Source organism: Phacochoerus africanus, chromosome 12 (genome assembly GCF_016906955.1).
Source record: "Phacochoerus africanus isolate WHEZ1 chromosome 12, ROS_Pafr_v1, whole genome shotgun sequence".
NCBI lineage: Eukaryota > Metazoa > Chordata > Mammalia > Artiodactyla > Suidae > Phacochoerus > Phacochoerus africanus.
Genome location: NC_062555.1, coordinates 62439096 through 62462376, shown reverse-complemented (window position 1 = coordinate 62462376; position 23281 = coordinate 62439096). Strand labels below are relative to the sequence as shown.

Below are 23281 nucleotides of genomic sequence, written 5' to 3'. Positions count from 1 at the left end.
ACTGCTACTCCCTTACTATTGGCCCATCATCTTCACCTGTTACTGAACTCACGTGTGTGTGCCCAACACTCAATGAGGCCAAACAAACTGAAACGTTGGAGTTTGGTTTATTGCAAGCCATGCGAGGAGATGAGTAGTTCGTGCTTAAAAAAACCCAAAAAACCCCGAACTCCTTGAAGGGTTTCAGCAAAGCATTTTTGAAAGGCAAGGTGAGGGAAGGGAGTGGTTAGTTGTTGCAGACTTCTTGGTGTCAGACTTCTTGGTGTCGGGAATCCTTTGTTCTTGCCGTTGTCCATGTAGGTCAGGTTGCCATATTCCTGGACACCTCCAGCAAGACAAGTGTTATTCTCTGTTCTGCAACTTTTGTCGCTCTGTGAATGGACTCTTAAAGTTCAGAACCCTGAGAATGAATGGGTTATCCTGTATATTTCAGGCTATAGGCAACGTTCTTTTACACAAAGTGCAGCGCCAGCATGACGAAGCTCAGGCAGCAGAGCACAAAGGTTGGAGCAAAAGCATCGGGTCTAACATGGCGTCAGATTTGTTCTTCCCTGTTACACACACAGGAGCACGTGCATAGCAATCATCCGCATCCCGTCTTCCTTTCTAATTGTACCGAGAGGGAAACACCATTGCAGACCTTGTTGGAGGTGGAGGGAGGTTCACGCTCATATAACTTGCCCCTCCTTGTTTTGGTTCCTTTGGTTGCCTGCGTTTCTTATCTTTTCACTTGTTTGTTTGTCTCCTTTCAAGTGGAAGAAGACACAGAAGAAAGTTCAAGATCAGGAAGAGAGTCTGTATCCACAGCCAGCGACCAGCCTTCCCACTCTCTGGAGAGACAGATGAATGGAAACCAAGAGAGAGGTGATAAGACCGATCGAAGAAAGGAGAAAATGGGGAAAGAGAAGAAGAAAGACCGAGACAAGGAGAAGGAGAAAATGAAAGCCAAGAAGGGGAAGCTGAGGGGCTTGGGAGACATGTTTAGGTAGGTACTGACCGACCGCGCCAGCCTGCCCCCGACCTGTGGGTACGAGGTCAGGGAAGGTACGCCTTTGAGGACGTTGTCTTTGAGGTCAACCGAGATTCTTCTCTAACTGCCAGGCTTTGCTCCTGTGCTTTTACTTTCTTAAGGATTTCACAAGCGCTATTTCAGACCCTTATAAAGGGGCTGAAAGATGCTATCTTGCCAACCATGTAAATAAGTGTTGAGAGGAAGGCCAGCCTTAGCTGTGCTGGAGAGTCAGAGCCCAGAGAGACAAAGGGCCCTCACAGCACTGTTTGTTCTTTTGTGTGTGTGAACAATGGTTCATTGTTGAAATTCAACATCCCGCTCAAGTTAGTGGTAGCGTATAAAGGTTCATTAATAACAAGTCTCATAAAAAAATGGTACAAATAGAGCTTCAATTAAGCTGTGTTGATTAATTTAATACTTATTACTTCAGTCTGTAAAGATTTCATTAAACGTCGTCTCTGGCTGTTTCCTGACAGTTGTTTTTGTGCCCCTAAATTATACTCTAGGATTACTTAGCATATCATTTTTTTACAAATCATTGCTACACAATAAAAGTGACAAGTTGTTCAGAAGTTGCTCTGAAACTCTCCCATAAATGTTCATCTGAGGTGATTTATAATATTCAGGTATTTAATGTTAAATATAAAGATGGCTTGATTGTTCCATAAATTAAACCTCTAAACACATCAAGATGATGGTTTAAAATTGAAAACAGACGGCACAGCCACTTGACTCCTCAAAAAGTAGTTATGAATCCCTTCCTTTTAGCTTTTTTTTCCCCTTTAATTGCAAAATGCGAACAAGAATTTTTATTTTCCTAGAATTTCCAGATTTACGGTCCTGAGCTTGACCTCAATAACTCAGGAAGCTATAGATAAGTCAAGCCCACAAAATCAAGGACTCAGGCCCGGCCTGCAGGCTCCACATACACCAGAAGTGTCCAGTGGAGGTCTGGCTAAGTCAAGTGCATGGAAGAAGTAAACAATAGACACAGATAACACAGAGCCGGCCCATCAGCAGTATCAGCTTTAATTGAAATGCAATCGCATGTCCGTCTTCTCTGCTTTAGAGTCCTGGGATTTGCATTGTTTTATATCAGAGTTTTTCTTGTTTATATGCTGCTCCTCCTGAAGGCATTTTCAATCAGATCGTCTCTCATCATTACATTCAGTGTCCAGGAACCCGTCAGGGTGAAATTGCCGCTTTATTTCAGGTTCTGGGTTAGGCAGGCGGCTCTTCGTTCCACGTATGCAGACTGACAGCTTGTAATCGGGCGCCTGCATAAGGCACAGAAATAAGGTTGTTGCCCATCACTTAACATGGAAGGAACTTGCACCCCGTCTTCTTTAGGTGAGAAACTATGAAACGGAAGGAAACTTCCTCTGGGATGCATACATCTGGCCTGGAGCGCAGTCTCACTTCCGGGGCCCTCCCTTCCTGAGTGAAGTCTTACGAAAGGCTGAGAGCTTGTAGGTTTCATTCATCAGCCAACATTTATCTGACGGATACAGAGCTCTGCTCTTCTCATGGAACAAAAAATAAGCAAACTTCTAGTTCGCTATAAATTATTTTATAAATTATACATTATTATTATTATTTTCTGTAACTTGAAACTCCAGAATAAGAGAGGCTTTGTGGTAGAGTTTTCTTTTGGGGGCCAGAGAAGTGGAGAATGTGGGTAACATGGGGAAATTTATATCATTTTAAAAGGACCCCATGTTTTGCTAAAAGTTCTGTAAAACACGATGATTTCTCTGAATCAGATTCTATGGATTACACCTGTAACCTGTTGTGAAAGCTAGCTTTGTGATAAAGAAGTCGACCCATTTGTAACTTCAAACGCCTGTGTATCCTTGAAAATCACCCGCTGTGTTTAAGTGTAGGGACGAAAGGATTTTCTAAACATAAGCTCGGAGTCTCCCAGTGTTTCAGAATGCTGAGAAAATCCTGAACGCCCACACTTTTCTGGGATCGAGTTGCTGGAGGTGGCCCGTGTTAGCTTGGGAAAGCCAAACATTACGTTTTTTTCAGAAATTTTGCCAACTGGTTGTTAAACCCAGCCGGCACTAAAAATCAGATAGGTTCTACAAAAATCAAAGGTGGTTAATACTCAAAACCCATCACTTATTCTTTGTTTTATGACATTTGATTATGGGCTCTGCTTTTGAGGTTATTTACACCCAGTGTCTCAGCTCAGAGCTACTAGTCCATGCTGGAGGCTTAAAATCAGCCATGTTGGGCATACTTAGACCCCCGGAAGTGTGTAAATTGCACAAAACACGTTCCTTTTTCTCCCAGGAGAGTGACGCACCATCACATGGAGAGGGCAGATATATCCTAAAAGGTTGCCGTATCCTGTCTCGTTCCTCTGAGTGTGGCCGTGTTCTGTCTGGTTTCTTTTTGGGAAGCGGTTGAAGCTTGCTGAATATTGCTCCTTGAAAATGAGTTGCGAATTCTCCATCAGACTCACATAAGCTCTCTGTTTGTCTATGGGTTCTTAATCCTTCACACCGCTGTAGTATGTCTTCCGTCTTTGCGAAGACTTAAAGCATTGTTCGGTTTTTAAAAATATTTTTTTCCTCCCTTCCATGCCTACTGGATCTAATTATTTGAGACTAGTCGACTTTCCAGTGAATTCTTTTATGTTTTCTTTTTCTTTCTTTAAATACCAGAGGGGAATATAGTAAGATTTTAAAATTAGGCTCTTCCTACCTCTTTGTTCTTTGGAGGAGAACAGGATGTGATTCCCTTAGCAGTGTTGCTTTGAAACAGCTTAATCAAAACGTGTGTGTGCATATCATTTCTTACAGTCCTTGGTAAGGAGATGGTATTTCGCTGCCCAAGGTAGGCTTGAGGTGCAAAGCATGGCTGTGTATGGCGGGTTGGTGTGTTGTTATGATTGGTTTCTATTGCTTGGGTCAGCTGACAGGAAAAATTCAGGGTAAGTAAGGGATGTTAGAATTTTCAAGTCTAGCTTTTTAGGCACATGAACTTTTTTCTCTTCGATCACTTGAGGGAATAATGCTATGGTTTCCTTCGAAAACAGACTCACAGGGTCTGCTCCCCACTGTCCCCCTCTTTTTGCCCCTTAGACACACGCACTCTGGTCCTGCTCCTGTAAGTTGTCTGTGATTTTTGGTTAAATTTGATGAGGGCTAAATGGATGTACTCTGTTTAAAAAACTGTACCAGAGGAAACCACAGCACATCAAGTAGGTATTTTTATTCGTTGGTATATACAGGCGACATGGTTTTCTACTTCACGCGTTGAATGGTCGTCACAAAAATGATTTCATGATTGATCAACAGCTTTAGGAAAGAGTGTTGTGAGTTCTATGAATCACTCCTCTGTTTATAAATTATGGAGTATGTGAAGTGCGAAAGCTGCCTTAATGCACGTTTTAAATCACAAATTTAAATCTAGAAGGAATCAAGTAACAGACGTAAAGTGTTTCGTGTTTGTATGGCTTTCCTCTTGTATGTACTACATCTTCTTTTGCACCCAAGGAGCTCCCATTGCCTTAATTAAACTGGCTTTGGAGCCGAGAAGCCCGAGTTTTCTCTGTGAAACAGGGAACCCTGGCTTGTGGATGTGATCATTGCATGTGAAAGCGCCGGGCAGAAGGAAGGCCTGAAATTCTGCCTTTGGAAATGTCTGATTCTCAGAAGCGTGGCTATTCACGTTCATACTATAAAATATTCCTGAGAATTCTGCACTTTTATGAAATCGTCACCAAAGAGGGAACCCAAGTCTGTACTTGGGAAGGAGAGTGGTCTAGTGTATATATTTCAAATGTGTCTGTCTTTAAGGGAACGCGACATCATTGCTAAGTAACATATTTTTGCGTGAGTTTCCACCTCCAAAAGGAAATCGCGAGATAATAGAATCCCTTATTTTGGATAATACTTTCAGAGGGTACGCATTCAAGCTTAGGTATTCCCCCTTCTTCAGCTCTAGAATAAGCGAATTACATGTTGCCTTGCTTGACACATTAGAATCATTCTCTTTCGAATGTCATGGAATCATCTCCCTCTGAAACCGAAGGTTCCTGGACGTGACCCCACTCACACCTCGGGCGCTTTGCGTGCTGTTGTGACAGGTGACAGCCAAGAGCCTGTCACCCTGGACCACCACCGCACAAGTCCTGTTGCACTGTTACCATTAAAATGGAATCCTCCAATTACATGTCAAATGAGTCCCTGGATCCCTGCAGCATGGTTTTTATTCAGTTCTGTGCGAGGACATGGATCATTTAGTTTGAAACCTTGTTTGGTTGAAATCGGATACACTGCCCACTTTCCCGTTTTTAGAATATAATCGTGTTCCAAATCCAGTGAACACGATCGGATTTGAAAGCTTGATGGTGTAGTTTGCATTGCACCTTTTAGGCTTTTGAGGTCGCTCCCTTACCTGTGCTCACTAACCGTGTGTCTGTACCGTGTTTCTCGTTTAGCCTGGCCAAACTGAAGCCCGAGAAGAGATGAGCAACAAACCAGAGTCCAAATGTCTTGGGAAGCACATATTGCACAGTTGTTTTGTTTTTTGTTTTTTAAACAAACAATAAATTTACTTTTAATGAATTCTTAGTGGCTGTTGACACATTTTTTTTACGACATCAGCAGTTTTTTTCTTTTTTTTTTAATGACATCAGCAGTTTTGATGGTTCCATAATCTCCGCATCAATCCATTTGGAACTTTTGGTTCTTGATTTCAAGCTTGGGGGTGTACTGCTTGAGAAGGTGTCCTCCCCCCCACCCCCTTGGCTTGGCCCCTTTTCCTAGAGGAAAACCATAGCCCTTGCTGCTGGTGGATCCAGGACTCATCAGTGCCACCCATTGGGTGTGGGAATGGGTCTCTGGGGAGTACGTCATGTACCGGTTCGGTTTTGTTGAGCGACAGGGTGGCTGGGGGGGATCCAGGCAGGTGGAGGAGTAACAGTCCAGGGGCAATGAGGTGTGTGGGTTGGGATAGTCACCCATCGGTTGATGGACAGGTGGCCCAGTTCGGAAGGGACTTTGGCAAAGCTTCGCTCCTTGATGGGTTACACAGTTTAGATAGAATTGGGGTGGGGGGGTTCTGGGAAAATAGATACCTGTGCTGGGGACGGCTGAAGCAGCAAGCTCTTCCAGGGTGAAAAAATAGAGAGACTCTGGCAAATAGTAACCATGAGGCCTGCTGGGACCCCAGAGAGTGAGGGCACACACCCTTTTATGGAAGTATTTCTGGAAAGAGCTGCCTGTCGGCTGTTGTGAACACAGATGTGAAAGCGCACGTCGGTAGGTCTCAAACTGTCCTTCCGTTAGAGCAAAGCCTTCGTCCCCTCGGTATTTCAGAGAGGTTATATAATTAGCTCTGTTCCCGAAAAATGGTCGAATCGCCTCCCACTGGAAGAGTAATGTGAGGATGAAAAGGAAAACCGTTTACTACATGGTACTGTATGGGGGTGGGTGCCTGTGAGAAGGGTTCACCTCTGCTCTGACCTGGCAGCATTGGCACCCCCTCCCCTGTCCCCTCCCCAGCCAGGTGAGCCCTCCTGTGCTGCAGGCAGGAGGCACTCAGAACAGTGTCGTGTGCTCGGGGCCCGTGGATTTAGCCTTGGGTCTGATTGCCCCGGAGATGAACGTGACCCGTTTCTTGTTGGTTAAAATCAAATGCATCCAGAGAAGGCTGCTGGTGATTCAGGAGACGCAGTTAAAATCCAGGTGTAGAAAATGATGCTCATCTAATGAAACACAGGAGCAGTACTTTGTCCTGGGAAAGAAAGAGCTGGGAAAGAGCCATTTTGCACCGTTTTGTTTCCTTGTTTGTCCTCTGGACAGGGCACAGGTCCCGTTGTCTAAGGACACCTCTGGGGTGGTTTCCTAGGAGTAAGTTCTGAATTTGTAAATCCCATCTTTGAGATACGCTGCTTTTAATGTGAATGGAAACAGAGGTCCCCTTTTTTAAAGCGGAAAATAAGCGCCAGACCGACCTGTTAGCAGACACAGCTCTGCAGCCGCCCAGGGCACCCTCTGCCCGGATGCTTCTCGTCCTCGTTAGAGGCTGAAGCGGGGAGCCTTTGACATCTCCAGCCCAGAAACTGACTGCAGAGGGAGTGGAGGGGCGCCAGGCGTGACGGCCGGGCCTCGCTAAGGCCTTTGCTGAGCTTCTTTAACGCTGCTTTTCCAGAGACCCACGGCCTGAATACAGAATGCAGAGTGTCAAAGATGACACCTACTTGATAGTCTCTGTAAAGCCAACCTTTTCCTAGAAGAAATTTTTGACAGTTCTGAGATGCTAAGTCAATTTCAATACCAGACTGTGTGGAAAATGGAATCCTTTTTTCTGCAATTGATGTGAAAATTGAAGGCTAGCGACTACTCACTCCTTACTAACACACGGGGCAAATAAATAGCATCATGCTATTGAGAAAAATGCACTGGAAGACAAGCTTGGCTAATGACATTTACCACAACATAGATGGGAACTATTCTTTCTGAATGTTTTTATTTGTTACCATTAGAGGCTCTGTATCTTTTTTACCTTAAATATAATGGGTCAAGTACATGTCATTCCTAGATGTATTTTTATCAAGCCACAAAGTATTATATAAAAGTAATTGTTTGATTCTTTCCAACGGTCTTTGAAAGAATTCACTGGGGAAGTGACCTCTTACATAATTGAATGTTGGAGAGTTTTCTTCTGACCTATGTTTAATAATAGCCGGTTTAGAAACAAAAGACTAAAATTGGATTAGGTTTCATATCATTGTGAAATAGCTATGTCTCCTTAACCTTTTGACTTAACATTTTTTTTTGGGGGGATGAATGAGCCGCCCATGCTTTAAGCTCAGGTCAAGCCCCAGACCATCTGGTTCTCTTGCTTATGCTGGGATATTATTGCTCCAACAATTCTTTCTTCTCCCTCCTGCACCACGATGGTGGTCCTTCCCCACAGATCATCCACCCTGCCCCACACCCGCTTTAGAGAAACGTCACCCGACCTCCCCTTCCAACTACCACCCTTTACCCATCAGAGCAATCCCTGGGATGCATCTGGCTTTGCTGCTTCCATTTTTCCTGTTCTCTCTCACACTGCCATCCATGAAGCCTTCATGCCCTCGGCTCCGCAGTGCCCCTTCTCATCGGGACCACCAGCTGCATCCTCCTGGCGCATTGCGCCCTCTGCCTGGGCTGCGGCAGCGCTTGGACGTCACCCCACGCTTGTCCGTGATCGCCCTGCCCCCTCCACGGCTGCCTCCTTTGCCAAATTTGGCCACACCCGGCTTCTAGAAATCCAAGTGACCAAAGCTCAGGCCTCAAGCCCCTTCTCTTTTCTCTTCTCTGTGACACAGGACGTTTACATTCTTAGGAAGCGGAGCCTCGGGACTCGAAAGTCGGTCTGCGGGCAGATGACACTCTAATCACCCCCATCCCCGGGCAGCTCCCTTGAACTCTAGCTCTGTAGGAGCTGCATCATCTCACGTCCCTTGAATGCCGACCAGCTGTCTGACCCCGACGTGCTCCCCTCGTGGCTCACGTGCTCCTCCCGACTGTGCCCCTGTCTTCCTTTCTCACGAGGGGTCGCTCTGGCTTTTTCAGTGGTTAAGGTCCACAAGCCTGGGCTAACCCTTGATGCCTGTTTTTTCTTTACAGCCCACGTCTAATCTGTTATGTAGAGAAGCAAAGGCCCATTTGATCCGTTTTGGACCCGTATCTGTCATCCTGGTGCTTGTCGGCGCCCCCACCCCCACCTGGGTTGGAGGCAGTTGTCCCCCCTGTCACGTCCCCTCCTCCACCCTCACTTCTGCACTGTATAGTCTGGACTCCACAGCTGGAGGTCAGGGCCTGGCCCTCCTCTCCACCCCTGGCAACTTGGCGGGTCTTGCAGGGTCGATGCCGAAATCCTTGTCGCCCCTCCCTGTTTTCTCCTTCTTCCCACCTCACTCCGACCCCCCCAGCCTCTCTTCCCACAACTGCCAGGCCCACTCAAACCTTTGACCTCGTCCATCCCCTGCTGGAGTCCTCTTTCTCACATCGCAGGTGAATTCACCCTTGGACCTTTAATATCTTAACTCAAGCATCCCCTTTCCAAGAGGCCTGGCCAGCAGCGCCCCCAACTCGCTCTCCTATGGGGCACTTCCTGCCCCGCCTTTTGGCATTCCTTTTTTCTTTTGCACCTGCCACCCCCTAACATATGCTCTATCCTGCTTACTTGGTTTCATAAGAAGGTGACAGTGGGAGGCCCTGGTAACCCTTTAACTTGCTATATTGCAGATTGCCTGGGGCATCATCGGTGCCCAGTGACTGTGATAGGCTGGCATGCCTGGCCACCCCCAGGGCACCCCCAGCTCCATTGTGCAAGGCTGCCCGCAGTGCCCTGCAATGGCGTCTGCTCAGAACAGCCTCAACCCATGGCCCAGGAGAGTCGGCATGAATGTGCTCCCAGCCCCGTGGCCTTAGGGTGATGACGCTCAGATGTAGGTCTGTGTCCGCAGCCCTGAGAGTGCACGGCAGGACCCGAGAGCCTGTCAGAAATGCAGCATCGCAGGCCCCACCCCAGACCTGCTGACATCAGGCTCTGGTTACCAGCCCGGGGGCCCTGTGCATGTTGCAGATGGGAGGCTGTGCCCTCCCTGCCCACCGTGGAAACAGGCTGCTTTCCTTCCCTCTGTCTCGTTACCACCTCCCGAGCAGAGTTTCTTCAACTTCCATCAGACCACTGCCCTGAACCCTTGTCTCCTGATCTGCTTCTGGCAAAACCCAGACTCAGATAAGGGGTCTGTTGCATGAACAGATACACGAGTAAATAAAATTGCCAGAGTGCGAGGCAACAGTGCAGGTGAGGAATTTCTTCCTGTCTTTTGGCGGTTTATGAGCAGTGACCGCACCAGGGCAGGGCTGGTGCTTGTTCTCGCCTTTGGGAGATGATGTCACTTCTGAGTCGCCTGTGACTGAAGAGCTGGTCCCCAGAGAGCAAGCCTTTTCATGCTCCTAGAGCTGCATCGTGTTCTTCGGCCTGCTGGGGAGGTGACCATTTTCCCTGCTCTCAGTAGCCATCATTGATTTAAGTATTTTCTATTACATCAGACTTGCAAACAAGAGAGGACATGACTTCCAAGTTAAATCTCTCATGTCAGGCAGGCCCCGACCTTCAGGCCAGGGGTTGTGCAGTTGAGAGGTCATCAACGCAAACAAGGAATGCACGTTAGCATCGCCCTATTCATGTCTTCCTGCACCTCAAAAGTCAGGCTCTAGTTGATTCTGTCCCTTGAAGAAGGTAGAACCTTGGTTTTACTCTTCACAATTCTCTGAACGCCCTGGTCCCTGGCCTCCCGCTTCTGGAGGCCACGCCCCCCAGGGCTTAGTTTACAGACAGCCTCACCCCTAGGTGGCGCTCCGGAGCTTCCCCCTTTTCCCTCCCAGCTCCAGGGGGCTGGGATGGTCCTGGCTGTTCAGTGAGGACCAGGCTGGGAGCAGCTCACCTCCTTCGTTTCTCCTGCTGCAACGTCTGTAATGTCTGCAATATAACTTACCTTTCTTCTAGATTGGAAACATCATCTTCTCTTTCTCTCTCTCTCTCTCTCTCTCACACACACACACACACACACACACACACACACACACACACACTGATGATCTTTGGATTTATGTAACAATTCCGGTCCTTCACAAGAAAGAAACTAAAGAAACAACTTCTTATTCTCTGTCTACACCAAGGAACAGAGACCTTGAAATGAACGGAACTGATACAAACTGCCTGGAATGTATCCCTGCTTTCTGTACCAAGCTCCCTCCCGTCTCTGCCCTTCCAGTGAAGGCAGAGGGCTGTCCATCCGAAACTACTTCTTGGCCCTGCTTTGATTTGGGGGTGACAGGGTGGTCGTTATGACCTGTCCAGGGAGAAGAGCCTCCCTCAGGGAAGCCCGCATCCCCTGTCGGTGAGCTGTCCCAGAGCGGTATTCTCAGTAACCCTTTAACCTCACCATCTACCCTGCAGGCGGGTGCTCTTAGCCCCATTTTATGGATGAAGAAACGGAACACACAGGTGGGAGAGGTGAGCTAGGTCCTGAGCCACACAAGTGGGTGAGGGTGGAGTCACTGTGTCTGGACGCCAGTCCCCCTCCAGGGCCAGAGTCCTACCCTCTGCTGGGCCACCTGGGCCTCCTCGGCCTCTTCTCGTGGATTCTGCAGCCCCCGGCCTGTGTGGGAGCCGAGAGGTCCATGGAGGTCATCGCCTGCCGTGGCTGCTGTGTGCTCTGGGGACGTGGAACTGAGTACCTTTGGGACCTGGCTTTTGTCCCCGTTTGATTGCTGCTGCTGCTGCCTGTCTGTGGTCCTTTCTCTCCCCAACATAATTCTTAAAGGCTCAGGAATTTTGTTAAAAACTTACCAACCGCCACATCCCCTTGTCCACAGCTGACCCGCAAAGCTGTCTCTACCGTGCGTGGTACAGACACACCAGGGACGGTGATCTTCGAAGGGCCAGCTCCCTGCCCGCTGGCCTCTCTCAGGGCAGCCCCATGGTCCTGCGAGGGCTCAGACCGCTTCCTGGTTCCACATCTCTTTTTTCCCTTCCCTTGCGACACACCTTGTACCTCCGATCTGGCTCCGCCGCTGCTGTTTCATGGATTTCCTCCTATCGAAACCATCGTGAGGCCGTTCTTCCTTTCCTGAGAGCAGGTTCGCAGCCTCCACGTCCTTTGCCAGCCCTCTGGTGTTCCCTGGAGCCCGGCTGGCTCTCCCACGCCCCACCCCTGCCGCCCAGCCCCGCACCTGCCTGGTCCTGGGATGTGCTCCGCGCCCGGGCCCCGCCCTGGCAGGCTGTTCCAGCTCTGGGTCTGGGATCCTCGTCTCTGGCCTTGGCAGCTTCCCACGGCTGCTTGCAGGGAAATAATTAATTAAACTCCTGCCTTTATCACTGATTTTAGCCCCTCAAGATGCTTTCTAGAATTTCAGGTTTCTTTTCTTTCCTTTTTATCTCCTTTTTTAGAATAGATGGCTGAAAACATTTGAAGTTGAGAAAATGATAGCATTCACTTAATGGATCTCAGCAGACGATGATTCTGGAACAGGTTTAAGAAAGTAAAGCCACTGTCGCTAGGTTCTGTAACGGGGTGGCGGTTCCCCTTTGGTGTCTTGCTAGACCCTCCCTCGCAACTGCTGCTCGGCAGTGGCAAAGGTGGATGATCACTGGTGTAGAAAACTGTCCTTTGCGGGGTTCCTGTCGTGGCGCAGTGGTTAACGAATCCGACTAGGAACCATGAGGTTGCGGGTTTGGTCCCTGCCCTTGCTCAGTGGGTTAACGATCCGGCGTTGCCGTGAGCTGTGGTGTAGGTCGCAGATGCGGCTCGGATCCCGCGTTGCTGTGCCTCTGGCATAGGCTGGCGGCTACAGCTCCGATTCGACCCCTAGCCTGGGAACCTCCATATGCCGTGGGAGCGACCCAAGAAATGCCAAAAAAAAAAAAAGAAAAGGAAACTGTCCTTTGCACACGTGAGAGGTGCCACGAACACCCGGGGAAAGGCGCCTGCCCTAAGATAGACTTGGTTTGAGGTGTCTCCACGTTGAGGTGAGTATAAATGAGCTGTAGACCCCCTGGTAGGGAGTCGGATTCCCGCACTTAATGATAAGGATCCTGTTGAAGAGTAACCTCCGCTGCTGCTTTGCAGACGGGCGGTGAGGGCTCCAGATCTGGGGCCAAAGAAGCCTTGTGCCGGGTGGCTGGGGCAGCGTGTTCCCTAGATGGTGCCTCTGGCGGGAAAGGCGGTTACTGGATGGGCTGGGCAGGGGCCTCTGACCCTGGAGACTTCCCAAGGCAGCCCCTTCCTTCTCCCGCCATATCCAGACCCACCTCTGTGTCCCCAGCTGGCTGTAGTGTCCTGTGACTCTGAAGCAAGTGCAGTGGGTGTGTTCAGCCACGTACCTGACCCAAGGGTCACCTGGGCAGTGGAATGAATTCTGAGTGTTACCACTGACCTGGAAAAATTTGTTTTTAGTGATGAGTGGGGAGAGTTTTTCCCCCCAAGGTTTCTTTATGGAATGTGTATGAGTTTTTAGGGATTGTGAGGTAAAAGCTTTCATTTGCACATTCCACAAATACTGGAGTTCTGCTGCAGGCCAGGTGTGATGCCAGGTCTGGGGGATTGGGCAGGGGGCCATGAGCGAGCCCCCACTACCACCACCCCTGGGCCTCGGGAGAGGGCCTGTGGGGGTTGGGGATTAGAGCCAGTGGACCCAGACCCAGGGAAAGAGTCTGCCTCCTTCTGGAAGATGACCTTGACCAAGATCCCACCGAGGTTGGGAGTTCTGTATCTGAAGGGGCTTCCGGAGGAGAGGGGGATTTGTTATCAGTGGGATCCAAACTCTTTTGATACGAACCTCGGCAAGAAATACATTCCACTTGCAGCCCAGTGTGCAGGTAACTCAGATGAACAGTTTGCAATGTGACCCTTGCCCCTCACCCACGCGATGGATGCTGACTCTGAGAGGCAGCAGAGGATAGAGGTCAAGGGCCTGGACTCGGAAGCAAGATGGCTCGGGTCCAAATTCCAGCTGTGCCCTCAGCAGCCTCGCGTTTGGGGCAAGTTCACGAACACTTTTGTGCTTTCCTTTTGTCAACTGTAAAATGTGGATAATCATGGGAGCTGCCTCACAGGGCTACGTGGACGCTAAAGTGAGTTCATATGTACCAAGCGCTTTGGAACCCTTCCTGGCACAAAGAATGCTCTGGGTAAATGCTAGCTGCTGTGGCTGTTATCCTGTAATTCATTTAAAAATGCTAGGTGAGTCCCACCAAATCAACCAAATCTTTTATGCATGGCAACGCACGATTTGAAAAATGCTGTTTACAGGGTAGCAATCCTTTAGCTTTGCCGAGTTGTGATGGGGAAGAGGCTGGAGGCATCCGGGGGACAGGGTCACCTGTCATGAAGGATTCGTGATGCAGTTGGGACCTTACCCTGAGGGCCTTGGGAAGCCACTCAGGAGGTTGGCTTGAGAACATTCACCTTTTTTTTTTTTTTAATAAAATTGTTACTTTTTAAAATTTATTTATTTTTTTTACAGTTTTACTGAAGCATAGTTAATTTACAAGGCTGTGCTACTATCTTCTGTACAACACAGTGACCCAGCCACACTCATACACATATCCATTCACTCTCAGATTCTCTTCCCACATAGATGATCACAGAACACCAGACACAGCCCTCTGTGCTCTACAGCAGGTCCCTGTCGGCCAGTCGTTCCATCGACCTCAGCGTGATATGCTGACCCCAAACCCCCCGTCCTTCCCTCCCACCCCCAGCCTGTCCCCTTTGGTAACCGTAAGTACAAAATTCTAACGTTTCATTTTAAGAACTGAAAGAGCTGAACCAGAGGGAACGCAGGAACACTGCCAGGTCACGGTTGTAAAAAAAATCATTGCCAAAGATAGATGGTGGTGGCCGAGCAGAGAGAGAGAGAAGATACGTATTTCTCAGGAGGCGTCAAGGGGCTTGGGTATTTGGTCAGATGAAAAGAATGAGAGAGAAAGAACAGTGAGAAATAATTCCCGGGTATTGGCTCCATCAGCTGGGTAGACAGTCGCACGCTGACAGGAAGACCCCAAAGGAAGATCATGTTTGGAGGAAATGGGACATGTTGGACCTTGTCTGCAGGTACACATGGAGGCCTGTTAATCCCAACTGCAGAGTTTCACAGAGGTTGTAGAGATTAGGATATGGGGAATTAATTTAAGTAAGTTATTACCAACATATAACTTTGAGGAGAGGTGAATGGGGTGATTGAATGGTTTGGCGGACTGGGGGCTCTCACCTTCTTTCTGAGGTGGCAGAGTCTACCACCTCTGTCTCTATCCTGTTCCCTCCTGTGGGCAGCTGTGCACGTGATCAGAGCGGGTGGATGCTGATGGCTCAGCTGCTAAGTGACAATAGGACTCCCTCTAATTTTCTCCCATGTTTACAAAACAAGAAAAGTCCTGAGGTCAGAGAAATGGCTGGCTTCAGCAGAGCACCAGCTTGAAAACTACCTTGGGTGAAAGTCTTTTGGGGAAAAAAAAAAAATTGTAACTTTTAACTATTAAGACACATCATCAGGGTCTCATTCTGTATTGCATACATTTTCTGATTTGGTTTTCCCAGGACCTATTTCCCCAAGATTCATGAGTGCTTCCATTCCCATGGCTTCAAAAAAGTTTTTAATAAACTGCAATTTGCAGATATCTTTGTTTTTCAAGGCAACACTGCTCATGTTTTATGTTCCATCCAAGGGGATATGAAATTTGGGGTATGTTCAAACTGTTAATGGTTTATATAGACCGTTGAATTGGTATATTGAGCATGTCTGTGATTTTTAGTTCCTTGGTCTTTCCTGAAGGGTTCCTGGCTGTGCTCTGCTGATACGCATCATTAAAAAAAATCTTTTTATTATTTTTATATGCATTTTAATATCATGAATTATTCTTTGTATTCTGCGCTTTATAGCCCTTGTTGCTTTCAAAAACATTTCAACTAGATTTCTTTCTGGAAATATATTTCCCAGGAAAGTGTAGGATTGTATGTATTTCCTGCTGTGACACAATTTTGACTTCTTTTATGTTTTCAGTAACGAGATATTATAAGCTGAGTAATTTTTAAAAAGCAGACAACAAATAGCTAGCTATTGTTTGGTCATAGTTAGAAACCATTACCTTGCTTTAGAAGGTTATTACTAAGACTTTAGATCTGCTGTTTCAATTTTAATGAACAACTAGAAAAAAAATTATATAACATTTTTTTCCTATGGAACTCGTTTTTGAAAAGGTCCCTTATTTAAATCATTTATCCATATGGGTCTTATTATCTTTACTGTCAAAGTTTTATGCTCTTACTCTTAGAGTAGACCTCTGTCTATTTAGTCTGGCAAAACTCCTTTGAACATTGTTTTTCTTGTGCGATGGGAGTTCTGTAATTCACTACAGCAGAATTTTCATATTCTTTCCAGGTAGTCTGGTCCATGGTGGAAAAGGGTATTTTCTTCTAGAAGCATCCTCCACTGTCCCGAATACATGCCACTGAGAGGCAGCCGTCTAATTAGAGAGAAACCCTATTAACAGCCAAATAAGATAGTGTGTGAAGGCATCTGCTCTCCAACTGGAGAAATGCCCACATAGCATCAGAAACAATGAGGGGAAATGAAATCACTTCTGAGTCAGGGAATGTTGTTGTCTTATTTTCCACTGAAAAGTCTTTGTCAGCTGGAATGGCGGTGTTGGCTTGAATAGACGACTGGGGCTTTCGGGGGTTCTTGGGGTTCTCCGTTCTACTCTCTCCCCCTCGGAGGGCTCTTGGCTCCCCACCCCCGAACCCCGCCGTCCCTTGGCCCCTGGGGACTGACCGTGTGGGGGATGTCTTGAGAAAGTTAGTTACTGGGAGCTGTGGGGCTGAACCAGTTGAGGTGTTGATGTGCACATGGGATCGTTTTCAAAGAGGTGGCAAAGAAGACAGTCTTCCTTTCTGGTGGGGAATCCAGACACCTGGAAGGAAATACTCCGTCTTGCCTTCTTATCTCCATGATTTTATCTGTGAGAAAATTGTTTTGATTGTAGCACAGACCCAAGGAATGGTGGTTCCAAGATGACAGCTTATTTTTCTCTAATTGAAAAGAAGGGTGAAGTTCGACCATGCAAGGCTTGTATGGGGGCCCCAGAGTGTCAGCAGCGTCCCTGCCACTTTTGTATTCAGCCACCCTTAATACGTACTTATCTTTTAACATTGTGGTAAAGTACGAGACATTTACCATTCCAATCATTTAAAACTTTCTTAAAAAAATCGAAGTATAATTCATTTACAAGGTTGTCTTAGTTTCAAGTGCACAGCGAAGCGATTGAGTATATGTATTCTTTTATATATAGTTTTTCAGATTCTTTTCTGTTGTAGGTTATTATAAGATACTCAGTATAATTCCCTGTGCCATACAGTAGGTCCTTGTTGACCTATTTTATATATAGTAATGGGTATTTTCCAATCCCAAACTCCTAATTTATCTCTCTCCTGCCCCCTCTCTATCCCCGTTGATAATCATAAGTTTGTTTTCTATGTTTATAGATCTATTTCTATTTTGCAAATAAGTTCATTTGCATCTTTTTTTTTTCACATTCCGTATATAAGTGGTATTATATGATTTGTCTTTCTCTGACTGACTTGACTTCATGTGGTAATCTCTACGTCTATCCATGTGGTTGCAAAAGGCATTATTTCATCTTATTTATGGCCGAGTAATATTCCATTGTCTGCATGTACCACACCTTTACCCATTCATCTATTGATGGTCATTTAGTTTGCTTCCATGTCTTGGCTCCATCTTAACCATTTTTAAGTGTTCTGTTCAGTGGCATTAAGTACTGTCACATTTTTGTGCAGCTGTCACCACCGTCCACCCCCAGAACACCCCAGAACTCTTTTCATCTTATAAAATGGAAACTAAGTCCCCTTTTGTTCTCCATCCATGTTCGCAGCAACCACCATTTTAATCCGAATTCGACTGCTCTAGGTATTTCATATAAGTGGAATCATGCCGTATTGATCTTTTTGTGACTGGACTATTCACGTAGCATAAATGTCCTCAAGGTTCAAACATGTGGTGATCTGTGTCAGAATTCCCTTCCTTTTTAAGGCTGAATAATATTCCACATTTTGCTTATCCATTCATCCACCCACAGACATGGAGTTTGTATCCACCTTTTGTCTGTTGCGAATAAGGCTACTACGAACGTGAATGTTTTTACATGAATTTCTGTCCTCGTTGTCACTTTGTGGTGACCACTCTAGGCATCTTGTCAGACTTCTAAGCAAGAAGAAGAAGCAGGATAGGGAAAAGGCAACTGCTGGGGTATGGGCAGTGGGTGGGGGCAGCCCCTTTAAGGACCTTCCTAGAAGTGCCACCATCAGTTTCTATGAGTCAGAAATGAAACCTAACAATGATAATCAAATGGTTAATGTGGATTGCGTGCTCTTAGGTGCCAAGACACTGTGAATATATAATTCATTTAATTCTCAAAATAAATGTCTGATGGCGGTCGCATTTTAGCCGAGAGGTTCAGCGAGTTGTTTGAGCATACTGAATCACAGAGGTAGCGAGAGGCAAAGCTGGGGTTTTGACCCAGGAATCTGGCTCTGTTGTTAGGCTCTTAACTGTCTTCTGTTCCTGTTTTCGAAGGAGGCTGGGGAAAATAGCTTTATCACCACGAGGCATATTCTTCTCCCTCCTAAATCCAGCTCTACTTGGAAAGAGGAGGAGGGGAGTGGATGTGGGTAGAGGCAACGAGCAGCCTGCCTGCCCCTGGGAGCTGCCTCTCCACCTCCTGGTTTCTGAAGCCAGGTGGCCTCCGGCCTCTAAAACTGCAGCTGCTCCGTAGCACTGGCCCACCGGCCACCCTCAGTCTGCTGGGCTGGCCAAGACCCACCACCACCAGCCAGATCATTTTGGCTTGACCAAAAGAACGGGGAGTAGACCACAAATGCTGGAAAACCTGATTATATTGCCCCCTTGAAATGGTGACAACCTTCCCTTATTGGGAGCCTAGAGAAGCTGGCTGGAAATGGAGGAGGGGCTGAATATATAGATATTCTTGTTAGAAAGCTGTTATCTGTTAGTTATTGAGTGATGATTTCTGCCAGCCGTGCACTGCCTGTTTTTTCATTTTTTATAGTTAGTATTTTTATTATTATTTCATAGTGTTGATTGCCACTTATCAAATAACCCGTGTCATTCTGATTTTGGAGTTCAAGCTCTTGTGAGTGTTCTAATGTCAATTGTACAACTTTGGTGCTTTTTTAGCCCACTGACTGGTGTGGATGTATTTCTCAAACTTATTCTAGGGTTCCAACTAGATCTTGTTTCTGGGCCTTAGATGACTGCCTGCAATCAGCCTTAAGCACTTCTGTATTAAGAGCTTTCCTTCTTTAGTAGCGAGGAAGTAGTTGTGAAACAAATGGAGCATTTATTGAGTGATGGCCAGTTGCCTTCTCTGTCCTCTCAGTCCGCTTCTTTGTTGTAAATGATGAGGCTGCCAACATGGAACTTAGCTGTTTGTCTTAAACCCTAGCCCGGTAGTTTTCAGCCCCCAGGGATTTGCCCCATAGGAGATGCTGGCCCTCCTCTGACTTTTATGGTTGTCACAAGTGGAAGGGGGTGCTACTGGCGTGCAGTGGCCTGTTATGCACAAGAACCCCCTTCCCGCACACACATAGGATTATCTGACCCCAAATCGCGACGATGCCAAGGTCAAGTGACCCTGCCCAATCTCAGCTGTAGTCCAAGATGTCTTTGAGTTGTTGACCTTCAGGTGCGTTTACCCAGATGCTTTGCGGTTTTGTCCCTGCTTGTCCTCAGGTCCCTCCATCAGCGGCACATCTCAGCCGTCATTCTGTGTGGAGGACCCCTGCCTCAGAGCTAAAATTACATGGACCACTTGCAAGTGTTTACAGTCTAGTTCATGTTCCGTGTTTTAAGAAGCTTACATGGTGATCTTTCTCACAGTTTATTTTGAATGTTGGTTTCAGTGCAATAAATAAAGATTTTGCTCTGCTTCATGAACTCTTAACGTGTAAATGAACACAGGCCTTGGGGGCGTTCAAAGGGGTTGAGGTCAGCCCAAGAGGGAGAAGTGTGTTCTGTGGTGGAAAGAATTTGGGGTGTAGCGTTTGAAGCCCTCTCTTCCCAACGAGCTCCGCCACCTCTGGCGTTTAACCCGTCAGCCTCAGGTTCCTCACCTCCGCTTTCTTCCCATTTCATTTTAAGAACAGAATGAAGGACTATGTGTCTGGAAAGCTTTTCGAAATTTTAGGGTGCTGCACCTCTGTCGGCTCCTGTTATTCGTTAAGTTCTTTTTACCTGGGCTTTCCTCCCCTCTGAATAATTATTTCTGCTTTAGTTCTAAATATTCTGAGTGCCTTTGCTAAGAAAGATGTATAGTTTATTTCTGTCCAGAAATATGTGTGTATATATCCTTGTGTGTGTGTGCGCATGCATTGTTCTCAGTGAGGTCAGGTTTATTAATATCCCATGATTGTACTAGTTTAGACCAGACAGGTTGAACTTCAGCCCAGGAAAAAAGCCACAGAGTAATCTGCTGTAACAGCCGCTGTACCTGGGGTGACTTGGGAATTTAAACCTATGCGATTGGTGCTGGCTCTGGCTCCAGGAGGAAACACAAACACTCGCTTGTTCCCAGAGCCTCACTTTCGAGGCTTGTGCTGGCCAGAGGGTCGTGGACCACACAGCAGGCAGTGCAGACATGACAGTTCTTTGGAGGTGAAAGTGAGAGGAGTTCCGAGCCAGTGCACAAAGCTGCAAGTCCCGTCCTGGAAACTTTGCTAAACTCTGCAGCCAAAGAAGGGACGAGGCGGTGGTTGGCCATTTGTCAGGTTTCATGTCCCCATCCCAGGAGGGGCAGGCTGATGGGAGGTGAGACCTCAACATGTTTTTTCCTCCTAAGCCCCTGTCATTGGATCCCTGGACTCATCCCAGGATTATGGATCCTACCTCCCAGCTGGGTTCTTACCCACAGCTGAGTCACACAAGCACACAGTGCCATGCATCCTGGTGGAGTAAAGCCCCGGCATAGAAGAATAAAGAATCTTCTAGAAAAGAGCCATTGCCATTTTTGGGGGGTCACATGATCATCTTCTGTATGTATCAGACTTGCCAGGAGCCAGGTGTGTCCTGCAAGAGCACTGCTTTTCACCCAGTACGTCACCTTGGGTGCTTTGTTCTTTATGAGAGTGGCGTGAGTCAGGTGGAATAGGTGTGGGCGCGGAGGCCCCGGGAGCTGCAGCCTCTGCGGGCATCGGCTTGCTTTTCTTGGTCTCAGAATTAGGTGCGGCCCCCGCAGCCCTTGGTAATTTGCCTGCGCAGCCCTATTGGGCCTTAAAAGAGCCTGTCAGCTACTTCCTGTTACACTGAATATGCAAATCAACTGAAAGATAAAACATGGAAAGCTCTGCCTCCTAATTGACTCTGCAGAGGGCGTTCTCAGAAACGCGCATCCACAGAAATTGTTTTCTATCATCGACAGAAAAAAGTGCTGACTGACACCTTAACTTTACAGATAATGAGATCTTTGGGGAAGTTTTAATCTCTCAAAGTTTCTGGGAGCTGTACAAAAAGGCTGGGTTTTTTTTCCCTCCCCTCCCCTCAAACGCCAGTGACCATATTCTCTTTGTCGGCTGCTTTCATTTGCTCTGTCAACATAAGAAGGGTGAGACTGTATTTGAGGGTCTTTCAGCTGTACCTATAACTCAGCCTCTCTGATCAACAGTCAGAACATTGAATTTGAATCGCAATGCTTATTTAATTGAGGGTGAGTATTTCTGCCTCAAAAACGCTATCCATATGTTGTGCGTGTATTTCCATTACCTTCTAAACACGTGCAACCTGGATGCCCGTTTGAGTCTCAGAGAGGCAGGTGGTCACAGAAATTATTAGGAAGATCTCTGTTACTAAATACTACTGAGTCTTTGTCCTAAAAGAAAAAAAAAAAGGTGTGTTATGAAATATCATTTCATCTTTTGCTGTTTCTTCTTTCTAGTGCCCTTTTAAATAGCTGTGTTTTTTGACTTAGGTCTCCTTAGCATTTCTTATAGGAACTGCCTTTGGGGCAGTCCCACTTAGTAAATTGTTCTGACGCTTTAGGAAAAGGAAAACCATGGTAACCAGATGGAGGGTGTGATTATTTGCCTCTGACCTGGCGGAGTGTTGGCTTTAACAAAAGAAGCTTAATAGAAATGTTCAAATTGACCCGTCTCATCACTTGGACTGCTTTGAGCTCAATCAATCTCTCATTATTATCAGAGTTATTCGAGCACAGGCAGCCGTGGTAGTATTTTTCATAATCACTCCTTGAGCCAAATGTAATTTGCAATTTGTAGTATTGTATTATGAAACAATAATGCATTAAAATGAACAGTGCAAGAATTAGGAGTATAGTGGTAAAGAAAGGACCCAGAGAAGTAGTTGCGTGAAAGACTCTCTCAAAATCATGTAAAGTGGACTTGGCCATTTCAATGCAAATTAAGCATTTAGAAAAATCAGAATTGTGTGTTGTTTTTACTGTGTTTAAGTGCATGTGTATATATATTTTTTATTTTATATATTGTAATATATCATTTATTATAAAGTCAGTGTAGTGGTTGGAGGGGAAACAAAAAAATTACTTGGCGTATTTAGTTGCATTCACGTGTTTGGTATTTTGGGTTAGTGTGGTTCAATTACCTATGTGGGTGTATTTTGAGAAAAAAATGAAGTCTATCAAGCCTTATCAAAATCCTGTGTGGAACAGTAATTATGGATCGACCCCTTTTTACCAAGAGGAAATGTATGTATTACAGAAAATACGTCGTGTGGTCTGTGAACTAGCTGATGCATCAGGGAATTTTTGACATCATAATTAAGATACACTTTTACCCATCTTCTGTTATTTCACTTGAATAGCTCCAAGTATAGATTATAAATATTATTTCAGAGTTCTTTATGTATTTACCTTGTGTTTTAAAGGATTACTGTGCGTTTTTATTTTTCCTTAAGTCTTTATATCTGAATCCTACCTTTTTTGGGGGTGTGTGTGGGGGGGGATTGGTTTAGTTTTTAAGATCTTGGGAGTTTATGATGATTCTTGTTAAGTCAAAATTGGTAATGAGCTGTGTGCTTAATTTTTTATTTTATTTTTATTTTTGCTTTTTAGGGCTACATCTGTGGCATATGGAGGTTCCCAGACTAGAGGTCTAATCAGAGCTACAGCTGCTGGCCTACATCACAGCCACTGCCACAGCCACGCCAGATCTGAGCCATGTCTGTGACCTACACCACAGCTCCTGGCAATGCTGGATCCTTAACCCACTGGGCGAGGCCAGGGATCGAACTTGCAACCTCATGGTTCCTAGTTGGATTCATTTCTACTGCACCACTAAGGGAACTCCCTTAATTGTTTTAATACTTACTTGTCTGCGCCACACCCTTCCAGGACTCTTGTGGTGTTGGGTACTAGGCATATCTGTGCATCCTTGATTCGATAACACAGGCTATGCGGGGGAAGAGGGCTCCTCTAAGGACATTTAATGGGGGTCCTGGGAAGGATATGTTATCCATTAAGGGAACATCACGTGTCTGTTCTAGCTTGGTTAAGTAGAAGCGATTTGTTCTTTAAAAAAAAAAAAAAAATCGCTTATTTTTTTTCTGAATGCTAAGCAACCCAAATTTCATTTATTAGATCTCATCAGACTAGCACTGATGAAAACTGTACACAATCAAATAA

General features: G+C 46.3%; 1 protein-coding gene and 1 long non-coding RNA gene across 23 annotated transcripts in view; one reads left to right on the top strand and one right to left on the bottom strand.

Moving 5' to 3' along the window:
- Positions 1 to 23281, top strand: part of PARD3 (par-3 family cell polarity regulator) — a 629826-nt gene that overhangs the window by 430735 nt on the left and 175810 nt on the right. For 20 of the 22 annotated variants that reach the window (XM_047755497.1, XM_047755490.1, XM_047755482.1 and 17 more), the window contains one exon: positions 754 to 985. In XM_047755497.1, coding sequence (XP_047611453.1) covers positions 754 to 985 — 232 coding nt within the window. Of the gene's footprint in view, positions 1 to 753; positions 986 to 5465; positions 5593 to 23281 lie in introns of those variants that run through there. The other 2 variants (XM_047755502.1, XM_047755501.1) reach the window with 1 other exon arrangement.
- LOC125113036 (uncharacterized) lies at positions 2026 to 11715 on the bottom strand. Its single transcript, XR_007131311.1, has 2 exons — positions 11384 to 11715; positions 2026 to 2289 (listed from the first exon to the last, which is right to left on the bottom strand). It is a non-coding gene; the product is annotated as an uncharacterized LOC125113036 (long non-coding RNA).